Consider the following 18,336-nt stretch of genomic DNA (forward strand, 5'->3'; position numbering starts at 1 on the left):
GTACAAACTATGTAATAGATATTTACACCCCTCACAAAGTGATAATCCCCCTTCCTCAATCCACTACCCCTCTGACATTGTATATAGCTGTTACAATTCCACTGACCCTATTCCTTACGCTGTACTCCACATCCCGTGACTTTATGTATATTAAATTATAGTTGACTTATATATATTCAATATATATTAAATTATATATTGTATATAGCTGAATTCAGTATTATTCAGCTTCAGCTTCAGGTGTACAGTGCAGTGGTCAGGCATCTACACCGTCCATGAATTGGTCTCCCTAATAAGACAAGTGCCCACCTGACACCTTACAAAATCTTTACAACACTATTGATTATATTCCCCAAATTGTTTCATATGCCCGTGGCAATACTGTGGCTACCAATTTGTGCTTTCTAATCCCCTCACTTTCTCCCTCATCCCCACCCCACTCCCATCTAGCAACCATCAGTTTTTTCTCTATATCTCTAAGACTATCTCTGTTTAGTTTGCTCATTTATTCTATTCTTTAGAGTCCACATATAAGTGAGATCATATCGTATTTGTCTTGCTCCGTCTGACTTATTTCACTTGGCATAATGTTCTCTAGGTCCATCCATATGCACCCCTATGTTTATTGCAGCGCTATTCACAATAGACAAGACATGGAAACAACTGAAATGACCACTAATAGATGACTGGATTAAGAAACTGTGGTACATTTATACAATGGAGTATTACTCGGCCATAAAGAAGAATGAAATCTTACCCTCAAATAACCCTAAAATGGCAAAACAATCTGCTTCGCTTCAGAACAAAAATTAAAATAGCTTATATTTTGGTAATTTCGTTTTTTAAAAAATGTAGAGAATTGGGCCGGCCCGGTGGCTCAGGCGGTTAGAGCTCTGTGCTCCTAACTCCGAAGGCTGCCAGTTTGATTCCCACATGGGCCAGTGGGCTCTCAACCACAAGGTTGCCAGTTCAAGTCCTCGACTCCCACAAGGGATGGTGGGCAGCGCCCCCTGCAACTAAAAAATTGAACACGGCACCTTGAGCTGAGCTGCCGCTGAGCTCCCGGATGGCTCAGTTGGTTGGAGCCTGTCTTCTCAACCACAAGGTTGCCGGTTCGACTCCGGCAAGGGATGGTGGGCTGTGCCCCCTGCAACTAGAAAACGGCAACTGGACCTGGAGCTGAGCTGTGCCCTCCACAACTAAGACTGAAAGAACAACAACTTGAAGCTGAACAGAACCCCCCACAACTAAGATTGAAAGGACAACAATTTGACCATTGTTCCCCAATAAAGTCCTGTTCCCCTTCCCCAATAAAATCTTTAAAAAAAAAAAAAATGTAGAGAATAGCTAATTAGATAGTTTTTTACATTACAGAAGGAATGAATTGATAGTTTAATGACTTTAAAATATTATAGCTCAAGTTTTGTCATTATGGATTTCCAGTTAGAAATCAAGTCCATCACAAAAAAAATATTCAGTCAATATCAGCGCTTTATTTTTCATTAATTCCAACATTAAAAATAGTCAAAACAGCAGCTTTTTTCCTCAATCAATTCCAACATAAAAATAGTCAATAGCTCTTTTTTACCCCTTTATAGAATAAAAATGACAAGAAATTTTTCTTCTGTTTTCTTAAAAATAATCTAATTATAACTTTTATCATCCTACTTCTGTCTTAATAATACTCCTTGCTACTCCATTTAAAGAAATGTTCTTTTCAGGAATACCAACAATGTTAATGACAACTTCCAGATATATTTCTTACACTTTTTTTTCCTCTAAAGAAATAAGGTAGAAAAATAGCTTATAAATTTTAATGTATGTGTGTGTGTATGGAGAGGAAGATTATATTAATTGCTTAACAAATAAACAAAAAGGGAAAGAAGTTGGTTTCACACATTTTCAAACATAAAGGCAAGGCAATCAGAACAGTTCCTGCTCTGCTGTGGATACGACCTCACAATATATAGCATGGACTAAAATCTTTTGTCTGTATTAAGTACTCAGGTTTTTCCTCCACTGGTTGCTTTTATTAAAAAAAAAAATTAGTTAGAAGATAACATTAAAAGTTATCATCCTCACAGGTGAGATAAAAACTTGTCTTATAAAATGGACAGGTCTAATAATGTGCCTTTTAACGCCTATACTAAACTTTGTAGGCACTAAAAAAAAAAAAAATCTATTTTAGAGTAAGCCTAGCCTTTATATATTATGGAATATATATTTAATTAAAATAAATACTGAAGAATTATATATTTAGAATATTTAAAGGTTAAAAAGTATTATTTAAAAATTATCACTTTTGTGACAGATATGGCCCATGTGTCTCTTTCCAACATCAAAACTTCATACCTCATAATCTGGTCCTCCAAAGTGGGATTTTTTCTTAAGTTCTATCATAGCATTTTTGTATGCTTCCTCCAGTCTTCTTTTTTTTTCAGCTTCCTATTTTTAAAAGAAAGCAAGTGAAAAATTTATCATTTGAAGTGGGGATTTTCTCTGCATTTCACCAAAATTTTACGATTTGGCCAAAAAATAACTCCACTCCTATGAAAAATAAGTATTGTGCCCAAGAAAACACTTTTTTTCTAGGATACATATTACATACAAGCTACCATTTTAATAACCATTAAGATCACCTAATAGGTAGATTATGTATTTAAATGGATTAAGTAACTATTAAAGTAGCTTATGTTCCAAAAGATAAATTAGTACCAGAGAAATGCCTACAATATATTCATGTGTTTGTTTCCCCCCAATAAAAGCAATATTTATTTTGTTATAAATAAAGAAATGTAATGGATGCCAGGAAGAAAATAATTCAATAAATGGAATCAATGAATGCTAAAATATATTCTAAGAAAGATACATTTTTTATACTTTCCTACTGCTGGTTAAAACTATTTTTGAGCTGATAAAGAGCTTAGATTTCTACTTTAATCCTCCTTTTATAGACACTGTCTTCAATTTTAAAAGGTTAAAAGACCCAAGGTCAACACTTAAAAGAAAAAGGCTGGCCAATCTCAAACTTATTTTTACAATGGGCTGCACTGCATCAAATTGTGATACTGAAGTCCAACAATCTTGTAAAGAACCGAATGGCTTAATTCAAATGCCTTACCTTAAATATTTAAGGGCTAAAAAGTCTACACTGAACTCATACAAAGCTAACCATTTCTAAATACTGTTTGAAATAAAACTAGTGCAAATCAATGAATTAGTTCATTAATCCAAAGAGTAAGTGCTTTTTGTATACTCAAGAGAAAATGGGACTATAGACCTGTCAGAATGGCTAAAAATTAAAAAATAAAACAAAATAAACACACATAAAAAACTGACAGTACCAATTGTTGTCAAGCATGAAGAGCAACTGGAATTCTTATCTATTGCTGGTGTGAGTTTAAACGGATATAATCACTTTATAAAATTATTTGCCAATATCCGCTAAAGCAAAGCATATGCCCCATGAATCAACAATTGTATTCCTAGGTATAGGCCCAAAGAAATGAGTGCATATGTACAAGATATGTACAAGAATGTTCACAGCAGCTTTATTCACAATAGCCAAATATAAAAACCTAAATGTCCATCAACAGGAAAAAGAGATAATCAAATTGAAGTCATACAAGGAAATACTATACAATAATAAAAAAGAATAAACTACCACTAAATGCCACAACATGAATGAATCTCACAGTCACTGTTGGGGGGAAAAAGACAGAGTATATACACTGTATGATTCCATTTATATGATGTCCAAGAACAGACAAAACTAATCTGTGATCCTGTAAATTGGAACTGTGGTCACCTCTTAAGGTGGTGGTATGATTAGGCAGGGGAATGAGGGAACTTTTTGGGGTGCTATAGAAATTCTGTACCTTGATCTGAGTGGTGGTTATAGGGGCATATATAAATGTACAAAAATCATCAAGCAGTACACTTAAGATTGGTGCATTTCACTGTGTGTATAGTGTTTCCCCGAAAATAAGACCTAGCTGGACAATCAGATCTAATGTGTTTTTTGCAGCAAAAACACACAGCACAGTAGTATTAAAAAGACTTAGGGGGAAGTGAAAAAGCATGTGAAATTACACACATGTGAGTCTATTAACATAAGCAAGTATCTTAAATGAATAGAAATTTTTCAGTGTGGTTAGATATCACAGATGATGATGGTCCCTTAGTGAAGGATAAAAAGACTAAAGACAAAATATTTTTAAATAAGCTAGTTGGGATGAGTTAAATGATTCTCTTGAACCATCAGTCTAATAGATTTAAGGGGTTTTCCTGTTTTCTCAATACATTACTTTTTTGTGTGCACAGGGAATCTTCTAAAAATTCAATTTGATACATACTGTTATAGAGCTGAAATCTCTGAATATAGAATAGTTCGACTCTAGAACAATAATGAAATGTTTGTACCTTAAATGAATGTTTCCATTGCCTGTTTTCAAAGAATACATATTGCTAGGTAATAGGGCTTACTGTTACCTGCACTTGAGAATTCTGAACAACTCTCTTTTTTTCTAAACACAGGGACCTTCTTAAATACAAAGTGATATTCAAATCCTATGTCCATTCTGCCATTACATCAGTGATGATATTGCTTTCCTTAGTGTCCTGTTCAACCTGATAAGACCTTCAAAAACTGTAAGCAATATGCCTCACTTATGAATGAGAAGATTCTGACTGATGTCTGGCCTAGTATGCAGAGCTGAAATATAGGAGAGAGTAAAATTCTTCTAACTATGCTACTTAATACTTCTGCACAAGTCTCTGGGCCTCAGTTCATTCTATAAAATGATGGCACTGGACTAGAATTAAATTCCCCAATGTACGTTTTGGTTCTAACATTTTACTATTTTACAGACGTTGAATAATAAACAGAAGTTTTCCTATTAAACAAATTCACTAAGCCATACTTCACACTAGAAACTAAAGATTCATATTGTAATATACTCAGTACTGCAGTTTAAACAAAGGTCAGAAAAGGTGAACAGGAAACAAATGTTCAATGAACAGCACCATGTATGAATGCAATAAGTTAACGCTTAACTTTATAAACTGGTGTTTAAGTTAGTTCATATAACTTAAATGCAGTTTCATATATCATACAATAAAGCTAGGTAATGTTATATGGCACATCACTTCTATTCCCAAGCATTACTATTAATATTCCAAACATTTTTATATGAAAATCTATCAAGAATGCATACTGTACAGTAACTAAATACTTAAGTGGTAAATCTCATTAGAAAAATGAGTTTAAGATGCCCACAAAGTTTCAGAGGAGTAGTAACACCTCCTACTTCTATTATATCAATGCCATAAGAAGTCAGTTTGGTTTAAATGTTCAATCCACATATAAAACTTAAATAAAATCTGATTATTTTTTAAAAGGAAGAAAATACCATCTTACCTTATCCATTCTCTTTTGCCAGTTGTCCTCACGTTTTACCATTAGTTCAATACAATGAGAAAGTGTAGCGAGGATTCCAGCAGTAGTTGCTTTAAAAGTTATTGCTTCTCCTTTAAAGTCTATACCATTAATTCCTTTCGGTGTTACCTGTGGAAATACTGAAAAAGAAAGTTATCTACTGAAAATCTTTCTAACGAAGAAATAATTCTTCACCACAACTTAATACTAGAAAATGCTCAGAAAATTAGTAAGTCAGAGCTGCCATTTGAATATAATTTCCCTCCTGTTGACCAACATTTAAAAATTTCCATCCATAATCTATGAGCAAAGAAGCTTGTAGCACTAGATGAACTTTCAAGTCCTTTTTTCTGGATTCTATTTCCTGAAATCTATTTGCTGTGCTGTACCGAGTGAATAATGTGCTAGGAGGAGTAATACTATAACAGTAATACTCTGACAGCTTCAAGAAGGACCTATTTATGGCAAGAACTACATTACATTTTGAGAAACCTAGAATTTAAAAAATATCTGAAGATAAATTGCAAAATTGAGTAAGACAATATAAAAATTTTAAATAAATGTCCAAATTTAAGTCCAGGACCAATGTTCACATTAAATAGTTCTTATGTTTACATTTTATAATATTAATAAGAGTAAGCCTTTGAATGAAATGAAAAATCTTAAAACTCACAAGATGCAAACAAGAGAGCATGACATCTTATACTATTAGCTAATAAGAAACCACTGCAATAGAACTCTTATAAATAATACTTTCAACTTTAAAAACTCGTATGTAGCTATGACAGCTAAGGTACAATCCATAAAAGAACAAATAATAAACTGCATCAAAATTTAGAATTTCTGCTCCTGAAGGCATGGTTAAAAGAATGAAAATTGCAATTATGTGGGATGAGTAAGTCTAGAGATCTATCAATATACAGCATGATGACTATAGTTAATAATACGGTACTGAATACTAGAAATTTGCTAAGACAGATTTCAGATGCTCTTATCACACACAAAAAAATGGTAACTATGTGAGGAGATGATGTTAGTTTGACCACAGTAATCATTTTACTATGTATACCAAATCATCATGCTGTACACCTTAAATATATATGATTTCTATTCTTAAAAAAAATTTTTTTTAAAAGAGTGAAGAGACAAGCCACACACTGGGAGTAAATCTTTGTAAAGCATATGTCTGATAAAGAACTTGTATCCTTTATATATACTATGTATTAATATAGGATATTTATATAGAATATTCTATATAGTATATTCTATGCTACAACATAGAATACAGTATATTGTAATTCCCAAACTCAAAAATAAGAAAATATATAACCCAATAAAAAAATTGGACAAAAGATTTGAATATACACTTTACCAAAGGGATATAAAGAGCAAGTAAGCACATGCAAAGATGCTCAGTATCATTAATTACCAGGGAAATGCAAATTAAAAACCATAGTGAGATACCACTATACACCTATTAGAAGACTAAAATTTCATAAGACTGACCATTCCAAGGGTTGGTCATTGGGATTTGGAGAAACTGGGACTCTCATATATGGCTGGTGAAATACAGTTTGGCAGTTTTTATAAAAGTTAAACATACTCCTGCCACATGATTTAGCCATTCCACTCCTAAGTATTTACCTCAAATAAAAATTATGCCCATAAAAAGACTTGTACATGAATGTTCACAGCAGCATTATTTGAAATAGCCAAAAACTGTGAACAAACCAAATGTCCACCAACAGGTGAGTAGATACACAAATTGTGCTGGTATCAACACAAAGGAATACTACTCAGCACTGAAAAGAAATCAAACACTAATACATATGGTAACAATGATGAATCTCAAAACCCACACAAACTGTATAAGTCCATTTATATTAAATTCTAGAAAATGCAAACTAATCTATAGTAACAGAAATGAGATCGGGGGTTATTTGGAGAGGGGGAGAAGGGATGACAAAGGGGATGGAGGAAACTTTTGAGGGTGATAGACATGATAACGATTTTGATTCTGGTGATAACATCATGATAACATCAAAACTTACCAATCTGTATACTTCAATGTGTACGGTGTATTGTATGTTAATTATATCTCAATAAAGCTGTTAAAAACTTTTATTTTCTGAAATTCCTTTCTATCATTGTAACTTCTATATTTTCTATTAAGCTTACTAAGATTGTAGTTTTATTTATAAACTATTGTTTTTATTAATCAACTTAGAAATTAAGTCATCTGTATCCTATGTAAGAGAAAGTGTGCAACTGTAATAATGGGTCCTCCCAGCTAAATGTTTGCGAATTTACAGACTTAAGAGTCAGTAGGAGATAAAAAAGCAACAATAAATGTCTGAAAAAAGTCTACTGCATTTACTACTTTTGGAAGCAGCCACCTGAAATCCTTTTCAGAATACAGGGGTTATGTAACAGATTTTTGAGCTTTCAAACAGCTGCTATTTTCAACATGTGTTTAGTGTCTCACACATAATAAGGTCTCTGAAATAAATTTCTCTCATGTTACATATGTTAGGAAACAAATTCATGAAGACAAAACCGCATCTTAGTTTAATCATCCATTGGGCTACGCTAAGTATTGGTTATTTTGATTTTTGCTCCAAGTCTCTTATACCTTATATTTAAAACTATATAGATCCTGATGGAAAACCTTAAGCAAAACCGCAAAGTACTCGATAATTTTAGATGAGCATACTTATCTAAATGTCTCAGCTGAAAACAAGGAAAGACTATCTTAAAGAGACAAGGTGATATGCTTTAGTTATCTCTGGGGAAATGATAACACTGTAGTAAAAAAAGTTGAAAATATGAGAGTGCAACCATGCATAGGAAGGGCAGAAATGGAATAAATTACAAAAATAACGTCTAAATCTAGATTGTAAGTACTTAGGTTCCAAAGATTGTCCGTCAGATTTACATTTCTTTTAGTTGACCTCTGACTTGATGTACTTCAAAAATCTTTTAAAGGTACTAACACTCAATCAAGGAACCTGTAAGCTAATATTAACATGTCAAATATAAAAACAAATGCTGACAGAAGCCAAGAGATTTGTAATCTCTTCATTTCATTAAGACTTTCAAACACACTATTTTGAAAAGTAGGCAATCTAAGGGGGGAAACCCGTTTCTGTGGTGAGTTTTCCCTTTCTTCATGAATTATTCCAAATGCGTGTACATACACACATAGGGGCAGAAAAAAAATAGTGGACAAGTCCTTCTGAACACACAGGACGGCAATTTTATTTCAGTATCTCCTCTCCTGTTTACTATGATAAAGAAGAAACGTGGCTAAAGATTATGACTCTGATATCAGTTATACTAAGGTCAACAATCACTTGGTTTGGAACTACCGGTCCATTACTGACAATTATTTTAATAAAATAAGATATAGTTGGCTAAAAAACTAAATTAAAAATATTCTCACAAGAAAAATCTGAGAGCTAAAAGGGGATGAAAAGTAATTTGTGGTCCAAATTCTTTTTTTAGGCAATTAACATATAGGCATGTGCACCCAAACTAGGTGGTGGAAAAGGACAGGATAGTACTCATGTCTCCTTGAGTAGTATTAACGCTGAATTTCCTCTCAGGGGTTTTCATTAACAGTATACCTTGATTTGATAAATTAGTTAATAACTTATCGTTATCATTTTATATAGTAGATGACATGACATCTCTTGTATATTACTTACAAAACAGGAATAGATTTAGAGAACTGGTCAGAAAATATAGTTAGAAATATAGTTAAATGGGAATTGGAAAATTAATAAATATAAAAATCCGTAAGTGGTCATCTTCAACATTTAATACAATTTAATCATAAGAAATACAGATTTAAAAAGAGGGATTTTTTTACTTTAGATTGGTTAAATCTAAACCAGAGGCCAAACATCTAACAGCATTAAATCACTTTTTTTTAGTCTTTAACAGTTTTATGGAGATATAATTCACATACCATAAAATTGATTCATTTGACAAGTATAATTATATGGGTTTTTAGTATATTCATAGTTGTACAGGCATCACCACAATCAACGTTAAAATGTTTTGAGGAACCATCCCTAAAAATCCCATGCACAGGTACTTCCCATCTTCCCCAATTCTATCCCCACCTCCAGCCCTAGGCAACCACTAATCTGTTTTCTGCCTCTATCATTTACCTCTGAATATTTCATATAAATGAACAATAAGTGGTCTTTTGTGACTGGCTTCTCCCACTTAGCATATTTTCAAGGTCCATCCATGTTATAGCAGGTTATCAGTACATTATTCTTTACATGGCCAAAAAATGTTCCACTGCATGGTTATATCACATTTCCATTCATTAGTAGATGAACAGTTTGGGTTATTTCCACTTTTTGACTGCTACGAATAACGCGGCAATGAACATTCATATACAAGTTTTTACATGGATGTATGTTTTCTTTTCTCCTGAATGAAAACAGGAATTGCTAGATCAAATGGTAACTCTATGTTTAACCTGTTGAGGAACTGCAAGACTATTTTTCAAAGCAGCTGCACAATTTTACATTCTCACCAGCAGTGTATGAAAGTGTTCTAATTTCTCCACATCCTTACCAACACTTGTTATTATTTCTCTTTCTGATTACAGCTAGCCTAGTAGGTGCAAAGTGTTATCTCACTGTGGTTTTGATTTGCATTTTCCTGATGGCGAATGATGCTGAGGATCTTTTCATGTGCTTACTGGCCTTTGTATAGCTTGGGAGAAATGTCTATTTAGATAATTTGCCCATTTTTAAATTGAGGTATCAGTCTATTATAGATTTGTGAGTGTGCTTTACATATTTTAGATAAAAATTCTTTATCAGATATATGAGTATAATTGGCAAATGTTTTCTCCCATTTTATGGGTTATCTTTTCAGTTTTTTTCAATAGTGCTCTTTGAAGCATAGAAAGTTTTTGATTTTGATAAAGATCAATTGATCTGTTTTTTTTTTTCACTTCTACTTTTGTTTTCATATATAAGGCTTTGCCTTACCCAAGGTCATTAAGATTTACTTCTATATTTCTTCTAAGATCTTTATAGTTTTAGCTCTTTGATTCATTTTAATTTTGTATTGGGTGTGAAGTAGGGGTTCAACTTCATTTTTTTCCATATGGACATCCAGCTGCCCAGCATTACTTGTTGAAAAGACTATTTTTCCTCACGGAATTGTCTGGCACTCTTGTGAAAAACTGATGTATTGTGGTTTATTTCTGTACTCTCACTTCTATTCCACTGATCTGTATGTCTCTCCTTACGACAGTACCACACTTCACGGTTGCTTTCATAGTAAGTTATGAAATCAGAAGTGTGAGTCCTCCTACTTTGCTTTATTTCAAGACCATTTTAAGGTATTCTGGGTCATCTGCATTTCCATATGAGTTTAACGATCAGCTTGTCCATGTCTGCAAAAAACCTACCTGGGATTTTGGTTGGTTAGGACTGCACTGAATCTATATAGGTCAATTTGGGGAATGCTGAATTCTTAACAATATTCAGTCTTCCGATCCATGAACATGGGATATCTTTATGTTTACTTAGGTCTTCTTTAATATTTTCATAATGCTTTATAGTCTTCATAGTATAAAATTTGAGCTTCTTTCATTAAATTTATTCATAAGTACTTAACCCCTGATGCCACTATAACTGAAATTGGTTACTTAATTTTATTTTCACATTGTTCATTGCTAGTATATGAACAGTTGACAGGAATGGACATGCTTGTCTTGTTCCTGACCTTAGGGGGAAAGCATTCAATCTTTTACCATTAAGTGTGACGTTAACGATGGGTTTTCATTGATACTTCTTATCAGGGTGTCCATTCCTAGGTCTTGTCATGAAAGGGCATTAGATTCTGTCAGATCATCTTCAGCGTCTACCGAGATGATAACTGGTTTGACCTGTATTCTGTTGATATGATTATTACATTAATTGATTTTCAAATGTTAAACTAACCTTGCATTCTGGGATAAATCCCATCTGGTCATAGTGTATAATCCTTTTTATATGTTGCTAGATTCAGTTTGCCAGTACTTTATTAAGGATCTGTATGCATATTCATAAGAGATACTGAACTGTAGTTTTCTTTTCTTGTGATAGCTTTGTCTGGTCTGCAGTTTTCTTTTCTTGTGATATCTTTGTCTGGTTTTGGTATCAAGGTAAAACTTGTCTTCTGTGCTATTTCTGGAAAGAATTTGTGAAGTTCTAGTATTAATTCATCTTTAAATGTTTGGTAGAGTTCACCCGTGAAGCCATCTGAACCTGGGCTTTTCTTTATTACTAACTGTACTTATTATGTCTTCTTGAATCAGTTTCAATAGTTTTAGGACTTTCACCCATTTCATCTAAGTTATCAAATTTGCTGGCATCCATTTGTTCATAGCACTCCCCTATAACCCTTTTGGTTTCTATAAAGTCAGTAGTAATGTCCTTCCTTTCATTTCTGATTTTAGTAATTTGAGTCTCCTGTTTTTTTTCTTGATTGTTTAGTTAAAAGTTTATCAGTTTGATCTTTACAAAGAACCAACTTGTAATTTCATTGATTTTCTGTGTTGCTTTTTGATTCTTTGTTTTATAATAAAGGTGATCTAAGCTACAAATTTCCCTCTAACTATTGCTTTAGCTGCAGCCCATAAATTTTGGTGTGTTGTATTTCTTTCATTCATCTCATAGTATTTTCTAATTTCCTTTGTGATTTCTACTTTGACCCACTGGTTATCTATGAGTGTGTTAATTTCTACATATTTGTGAATTTTGCAAATCTGTTATTGATTTCTAATTTCAGTCCACTGTGGTTGGAGGACATATTTTGTATGATTTCAGTACTTTTAAATTAATCAAAGCTTGTTTTACAGCCAAGCATAAGGTCTATCCTGAAGATGGTTTCATGTGTAATTGAGAAAAATACATATCGTTGGGTGGAGTGTTATGTAGATGTTTACTAGGTCTGTTTGTTTATACTATTCAAGTATTTTATTTCCTTGTTATCTTTTTATTCTATCCATTACTGAAAGTTGAGTATTGAAGTCTCAAATTACTACTATTGAATTTTCATCGTCTTTTTTTCTCTTCAATTTGTTAGTTTTTGCTTGATGTACTTTGGGACTCTGTGTTACATGCAACTATGTGTGTAATTATTATAGCTTTTGGATGGATTGACCCTTTTATCACCATAAAATCTCCCTTTCTTTCTCTAGAAATATAAATTTAAATGGTATAAAATGTAATAACAAGAAAATTTACATTAGAGGTAAATAAGAACTTTGTTCACAGAAGATTGAGGTAAATAGTCCTTTTACCATGATCTAGAACTTTTGAAGTTTTTAACTAAGAAAGGTATTTTCTTTTTTTTTTTCTTTTTAAAGATTTTATTGGGGAAGGGGAACAGGACTTTATTGGGGAACAAGTGTGTACTTCCAGGCCTTTTTTCCAAGTCAAGTTGTTGTCCTTCAAATCTCAGCTGTGGAGGGCGCAGCTCAGCTCCAGGTCCAGCTGCCGTTGCTAGTTGCAGGGGGCACAGACCACCATCCCTTGCGGGAGTCAAACTGGCAACCTTGTAGTCCCAGATGGCTCATGGGAGCTCAGCGGCAGCTCAGCTCAAGGCGCCGTGTTCAATTTGAGTTGCAGGGGTCGCTGCCCACCATCCCTTGTGGGAGTCGAGGAATTGAACTGGCAACCTTGTGGTTGAGAGCCCACACTCCAACCAACTGAGCCATCTGGGAGGCAGCTCAGCTCAAGGTGCCATGTTCAACCTTAGCTGCAGGGGGCGGAGTCCACCATCCCTTGCGGGAATTGAGGAGTTGAACCAGCAACCTTGTGGTTGAGAGCCCACTGGCCCATGTGGGAATCAAACTGGCAGCCTTCGGAGTTAGGAGCATGGAGCTCTAACCGCCTGAGCCACCAGGCCGGCCCAGAAAGGTATTTTCTTATTCAAAAATGTCTCCTCTGATCTAATCTTCAAACTACTTTAATTGCCTTTTTTCTCAGCTTAGAATCTCTGGAAGTTTTACTCCTGCTCGAGTCTTCACTACCCCCACCCCAACCCTATTCTTATAATAGTTACCGTTTAGTAGCAGGTTGGCAAGCTAGTTCTAAATTTTTAAAACTTTAATATACTATCACAGTATGTGATGTAAACCTAATTTTAATGATAGCCTTAGTGGTGAGACTCACTACAATTTTTTGAAGATGCCACTGAGATCTAGCACTAAGACCCTGTCAGTATTTGAGAGATGAGTGACACACTCTAATCACAGACTACCTAAACACAAGTTGTACCAGATTTAAAGACTACACGTTCTGCTTACATTACCAGGTTATATACAATAATTCTGACTAATTTATTTCTAGAGGTTAGGCATAGGAAGTTACTTTCCATCTATGGTGATTAACAAGAGTTAATTTCTATCAACACTAAGAAAGCAATTTTTTAGACAGTGAATTCCACAAGTGTACTTAAAACATGACTCATGATTTAAAAAATTATGGAGACATCTTGTGTAGGATATTTTTCTAAATGACAGTAACAACCCTGTATTGCAATGCTTGGTTTCAAGTCTCTCTTCAAAAAAGAGATGTTAGAGGCTTTCCTCAAATGTCTGGATATCTGGCTAACTATTCACCTTTAAGAGTTAGGTACTGGAAACACCGTGTATACCAGCAGGGCTTTTAAACTAGTGGACTTCAAAGGATGATCTGGTAGTAAGACAGCTCTTTCATGATGGACCCTTGAAAATCTCTATTTATAGGTCTTCTTTCTCTGTGTCCATTCAGTGTCTTCAGATTTACCTTCTAATTCTGTACCAGAAAATACATGTCTGGTTGATAGGTATTCTTGAAACAGAGTAAGAAGAGGGAGCTGGGGATTGCATCTTTCAGTATGTAAACTTTCATAGTCCCTGGCTCCCAGAGTTCTTGGAGATAAGAAAAATGGTGAGACTCTTAGATTTCAATAATCAGTGTGTAAATTTTATTGATAGACCAATACTCCTATATTTTGCTGTGCCAGGTATTCCTGAATCTAGAACTCTCCAGTTCAATTTCTACAGAAAATAAGCTTCCATTCTCTTTTGAGGAATGTAGGTGTGGTAGCTGAGTATATGTGGAATGGAAGATTGGACCTGTAAGTTTTCCAATTTCTTTCAATAATTTCCCCAATATTCAAATAAAATATTTTTTGAAATATTTGTTTCTATTAAAGCAGATTATTCATTGTGAAATTAAAATGTAACAAAAAGAACTTCCCCAAAATAAGCCTTTAATTCCATAAAGATATATAAATCTGGATAAGATTCAACATTTCAGTCCCAAGTTATAAGGACAACTTTGAACTAAGAAGCTAGTATTGTGCAAACTTGGAGAGGTGTGGGTTATAAGGAAAAAGTAGAGAGCCATGTGAAAATAAGAAACAAGAAGAGGAAAGAAGGAAAAGATGGGGGAGAAAAGCATTAAATTTTACTTTAATGGAAACTCCCATCTCTGAAACAGATTATTTCCATGCATATAAATTTTAAAAAATTATTTGAAAATATGCCATAGTCACGGATTTTACTTCATATTCTATCAGAAGTGCAGCAAAAATAACAATTAGATTAACTTATTTTTTTCCACAAAGGCTTATTTGTAAATTTAAAAAATTTTAGGAATCCACTCCAGCTTTTTCTTAGGCCATGTCAAACCAGAAGCACTGACTGTTAATCATAGGTTTCTAATTTGTTTGGTTTTGTTTTAAAATTCCACATACAAGTGATGCCATGCAGTGTTTGTCTTTAGCTTATTTCTCTTAGCATCATGTCCTTCAGGTTCATCCATTTTGTCACAAATCACAGGTTTCTAATGAACAATTCACAATTTTATTTAATGAGTTAGCCATCCTAAATAGAGCAACAAATAATAAACTGGTATATGAAACAAACTGCTTTGTTCCTTGCTCTATAAACAACCGTGCTGTGAAATTAGAGCTAGTTCAATAATTTTCCTGTAACACTGTTTATATAACATACTTTTCAACACTGTTTTTTAAGTGGAGTGTAAAAAGAACATTAAACAGAAAGAAATATATTCTAAAGAAACAGTTGAGTTCTATTACAGTGCTAACCCCTAAGAAATAAACTTTTTCAGTTCTAGAAAGTGATTCTCGTAACTACTACTGAAATAAGTAGGCCAACGTCTGGAATTTAGAATGAGTCTTTGTTACATAATTAGCGATCATTATTATTTAATGTCAGAATGTGTATTTTACCTACATGCCTTTTCCAGAAGAAATTCCATTTCCAGCAGTTCGACAGCTTTTTAAAAATGACTCAGATAATTATTTTTGTTATATAGTTAGTTATTACATAACTTTAGAAAGCATATTTTACCCAGCCGAGAGGCAGAAATGTACTACTTACACTTTTCCTTATTGCCATTGGTATTATGCAAAAAGTCTCCATCAGAACGTGTTGTAGGAAAGTCATCTTCATCATCTTCTACCACTAAATAAAATATATTTAAGGATGTTAGTATGAAAGGAAATAGAAATTAAGCAGTTTATTCTTATGCTTAACTGAATCAATATACCCTGGATTCTGTCAGTACAGATCTCATTCATCTTTGTATTTTCAGGGGTTATCAAGGTATGCCCAAAAAATATGCTATAGCATGTCTTTAATACATTATTATAAAAACTGTACCCACTCTTATTCGTGTAAGGTATAGTATGAAGATATGAATTATTTTGTCCTTTAGTCTTCTTGTCTCTTCTTACCTACGTTGGGGCAATTTCATAATTCTACCAGAGGCCTAGAAGGGCTGAACAGGACTGTAGGGGATAATCTCCATGCAGAGCATACCTTAGATTGCTTCTGAGAGTTCTGAAATTTACCATTTCTGAATATGCAGGGAAAATATGGCCTACGGATGTGATATCAATTTTCATTAATCCCAGTGTGTCTGTGTTTAGACATCCCTTTAACCCAATTCCAGAAAAAAAAAAATCTCCTGTGTTCTCTCTTTCTGCATACCTCTGTTCTGTGTACCATCTCTTTTCTACTGCCTAACATACTTAAATCCTCTGCACTATTTATCCACTCTTAATGCAAATTTCTAAACCTCAGCCTCCAACCTTATTCTCTGCTTTCTATCAAGTTTTTTTATGGCTTCTTTATTTTATTATCTTTTGAGGAACTCCCTTTCTGCAGAATGAATCTTCATTCTAAATGTCATACTTCTTGCCTATATCTCTTTACCTCAGGGGTAATTTGACTCTACAAAGAACATATCATCTACTTTAGCTGTCTCTCCAACAGATGCAAAGCCAATTCCTAATCCTTATTCCCTTCGTTGACTAAATGGTAGGAATCCCCATGGAAAATACCTTTATTCTGTACTGCCATTTTCTAATTACTGGGCTATTTCATTTTTTCATCACTTGAAAATTTTGCTACTCATCTATAACAACTTTTTCAAATCATAAGCTACTATTATCTACTAACACCTACTATTCATTTCTACCCAGCTAACTGATATCAATGTCTGACAGACACTTTTCTAAGTCCATCATTCCTACAGACTCGAATAACCATCCTGAAGTCTCTGCAGACACCTTCACCCAAGATTAATCAGATTCCCAGATTCTGTGCACCTTCATTGTCTCATCAATCATTTGTGAATATGGTCAATTCTAAGAAATTCATTAACACAGCACACTCCTCTGTTTTTAAATCAGTATTCAAAATCAGACAAGATTCTAACCTTGACTCAATATTACTCGGATTAACTGCTCTTAAATATAGAAAGGTTTGCACTTCACTCATCTCATTAGTATCTACTTTGAATTACTAAAGATTCACTTTCATATCTCTGACCATCCAATAGCCTAGCACCACCAAATAGGATTTTCAACCTTTTATTTTAGCCTAATGATCAGTATGTAAAACTGATGAAAACAAGAGCTGCTCTGGCTAAAAGAGTGGCCTTCCCCCTTCCTGTCCCAGCCATGTACTCCTTGTCCATCCCTGAAGCGCCTTTAAGTGATAATATGACATGAACTGAAACCACTATGCTAATATAAACCCTCCATCTCCATCAGACCAGTGTCCTTCACCAACACTCACATCTATTATGCTGAATTCCACCTCTGGATCTAGCACATTCCTGCTTTCCTTAACCCTGCAAATTAACTACACTAATAATAGCAGCTTTTATGTATGTATATGTGTGTGTATGTATGTATGTATGTATGTATGTATTTACTGATAAGCACAGTGTTAACATATATAGTCTAATTTAATTCTCACAACCGTATATGCTGGATATAACATCCATTTTATAGTTGAGGAAACAGATATGGAGAAATGTTAATCTGCTTCAAGTCATCAAACTGACAATGAATAGAAGAGCAAGATTAGAAGAACCTTTCCTTTAACGTCGTATATATGTCCTGTTTTAAAATCAAGCAGTATGTTTAGATTAAAGGTAATGCCTTCTACTTCTGTAACCCCCGAGTGTCTAAATCTTAAAGGGTTAATTAACCTTACTGAAGTATGTGTGGAAGTGGTGGTCAGGTTAAGATTGCCTTACTAACAATTCTGATAAAACATTTTATATGAAAACCTAAAACCTATATAATCACCTAAAATAAAATGAGAGTTTCCTGTTACCATTTCAATGACACACTTAATGAAAAACAGTGATTCTTAAAATTCTATATGTCACAGACTTAGTTTTGATAACTTAATGAAAGTGCACCTATAGAGATCCTTAGACTCAGGTCAGCAACTCTAATCTACAGTCAAAGTAGAAAACGAAGGTCCACGTCATTACTTCACCTTTACCCAGCATGTATTCTTAAAACATCAGTATTTCTTAAAACAGCATTTACAGAAAAATTAATTGTTA

At 33.8% G+C, this 18,336-nt stretch overlaps 1 protein-coding gene across 3 annotated transcripts in view; it reads right to left on the reverse strand.

Moving 5' to 3' along the window:
- CERT1 (ceramide transporter 1) overlaps window positions 1-18,336 on the reverse strand; it is a 95,849-nt gene that overhangs the window by 25,967 nt on the left and 51,546 nt on the right. For all 3 annotated transcript variants that reach the window (XM_019728139.3, XM_074328817.2, XM_019728140.3), the window contains 3 exons: window positions 15,849-15,932; window positions 5,420-5,577; window positions 2,353-2,445 (listed from right to left, as the gene is read on the reverse strand). In XM_019728139.3, coding sequence (XP_019583698.3) covers window positions 2,353-2,445; window positions 5,420-5,577; window positions 15,849-15,932 — 335 coding nt within the window. The remainder of the gene's footprint in view (window positions 1-2,352; window positions 2,446-5,419; window positions 5,578-15,848; window positions 15,933-18,336) is intronic.

Source organism: Rhinolophus sinicus, chromosome 3 (genome assembly GCF_057876585.1).
Source record: "Rhinolophus sinicus isolate RSI-liver-muscle chromosome 3, RSI-T2T, whole genome shotgun sequence".
Taxonomy (NCBI): Eukaryota; Metazoa; Chordata; class Mammalia; order Chiroptera; family Rhinolophidae; genus Rhinolophus; species Rhinolophus sinicus.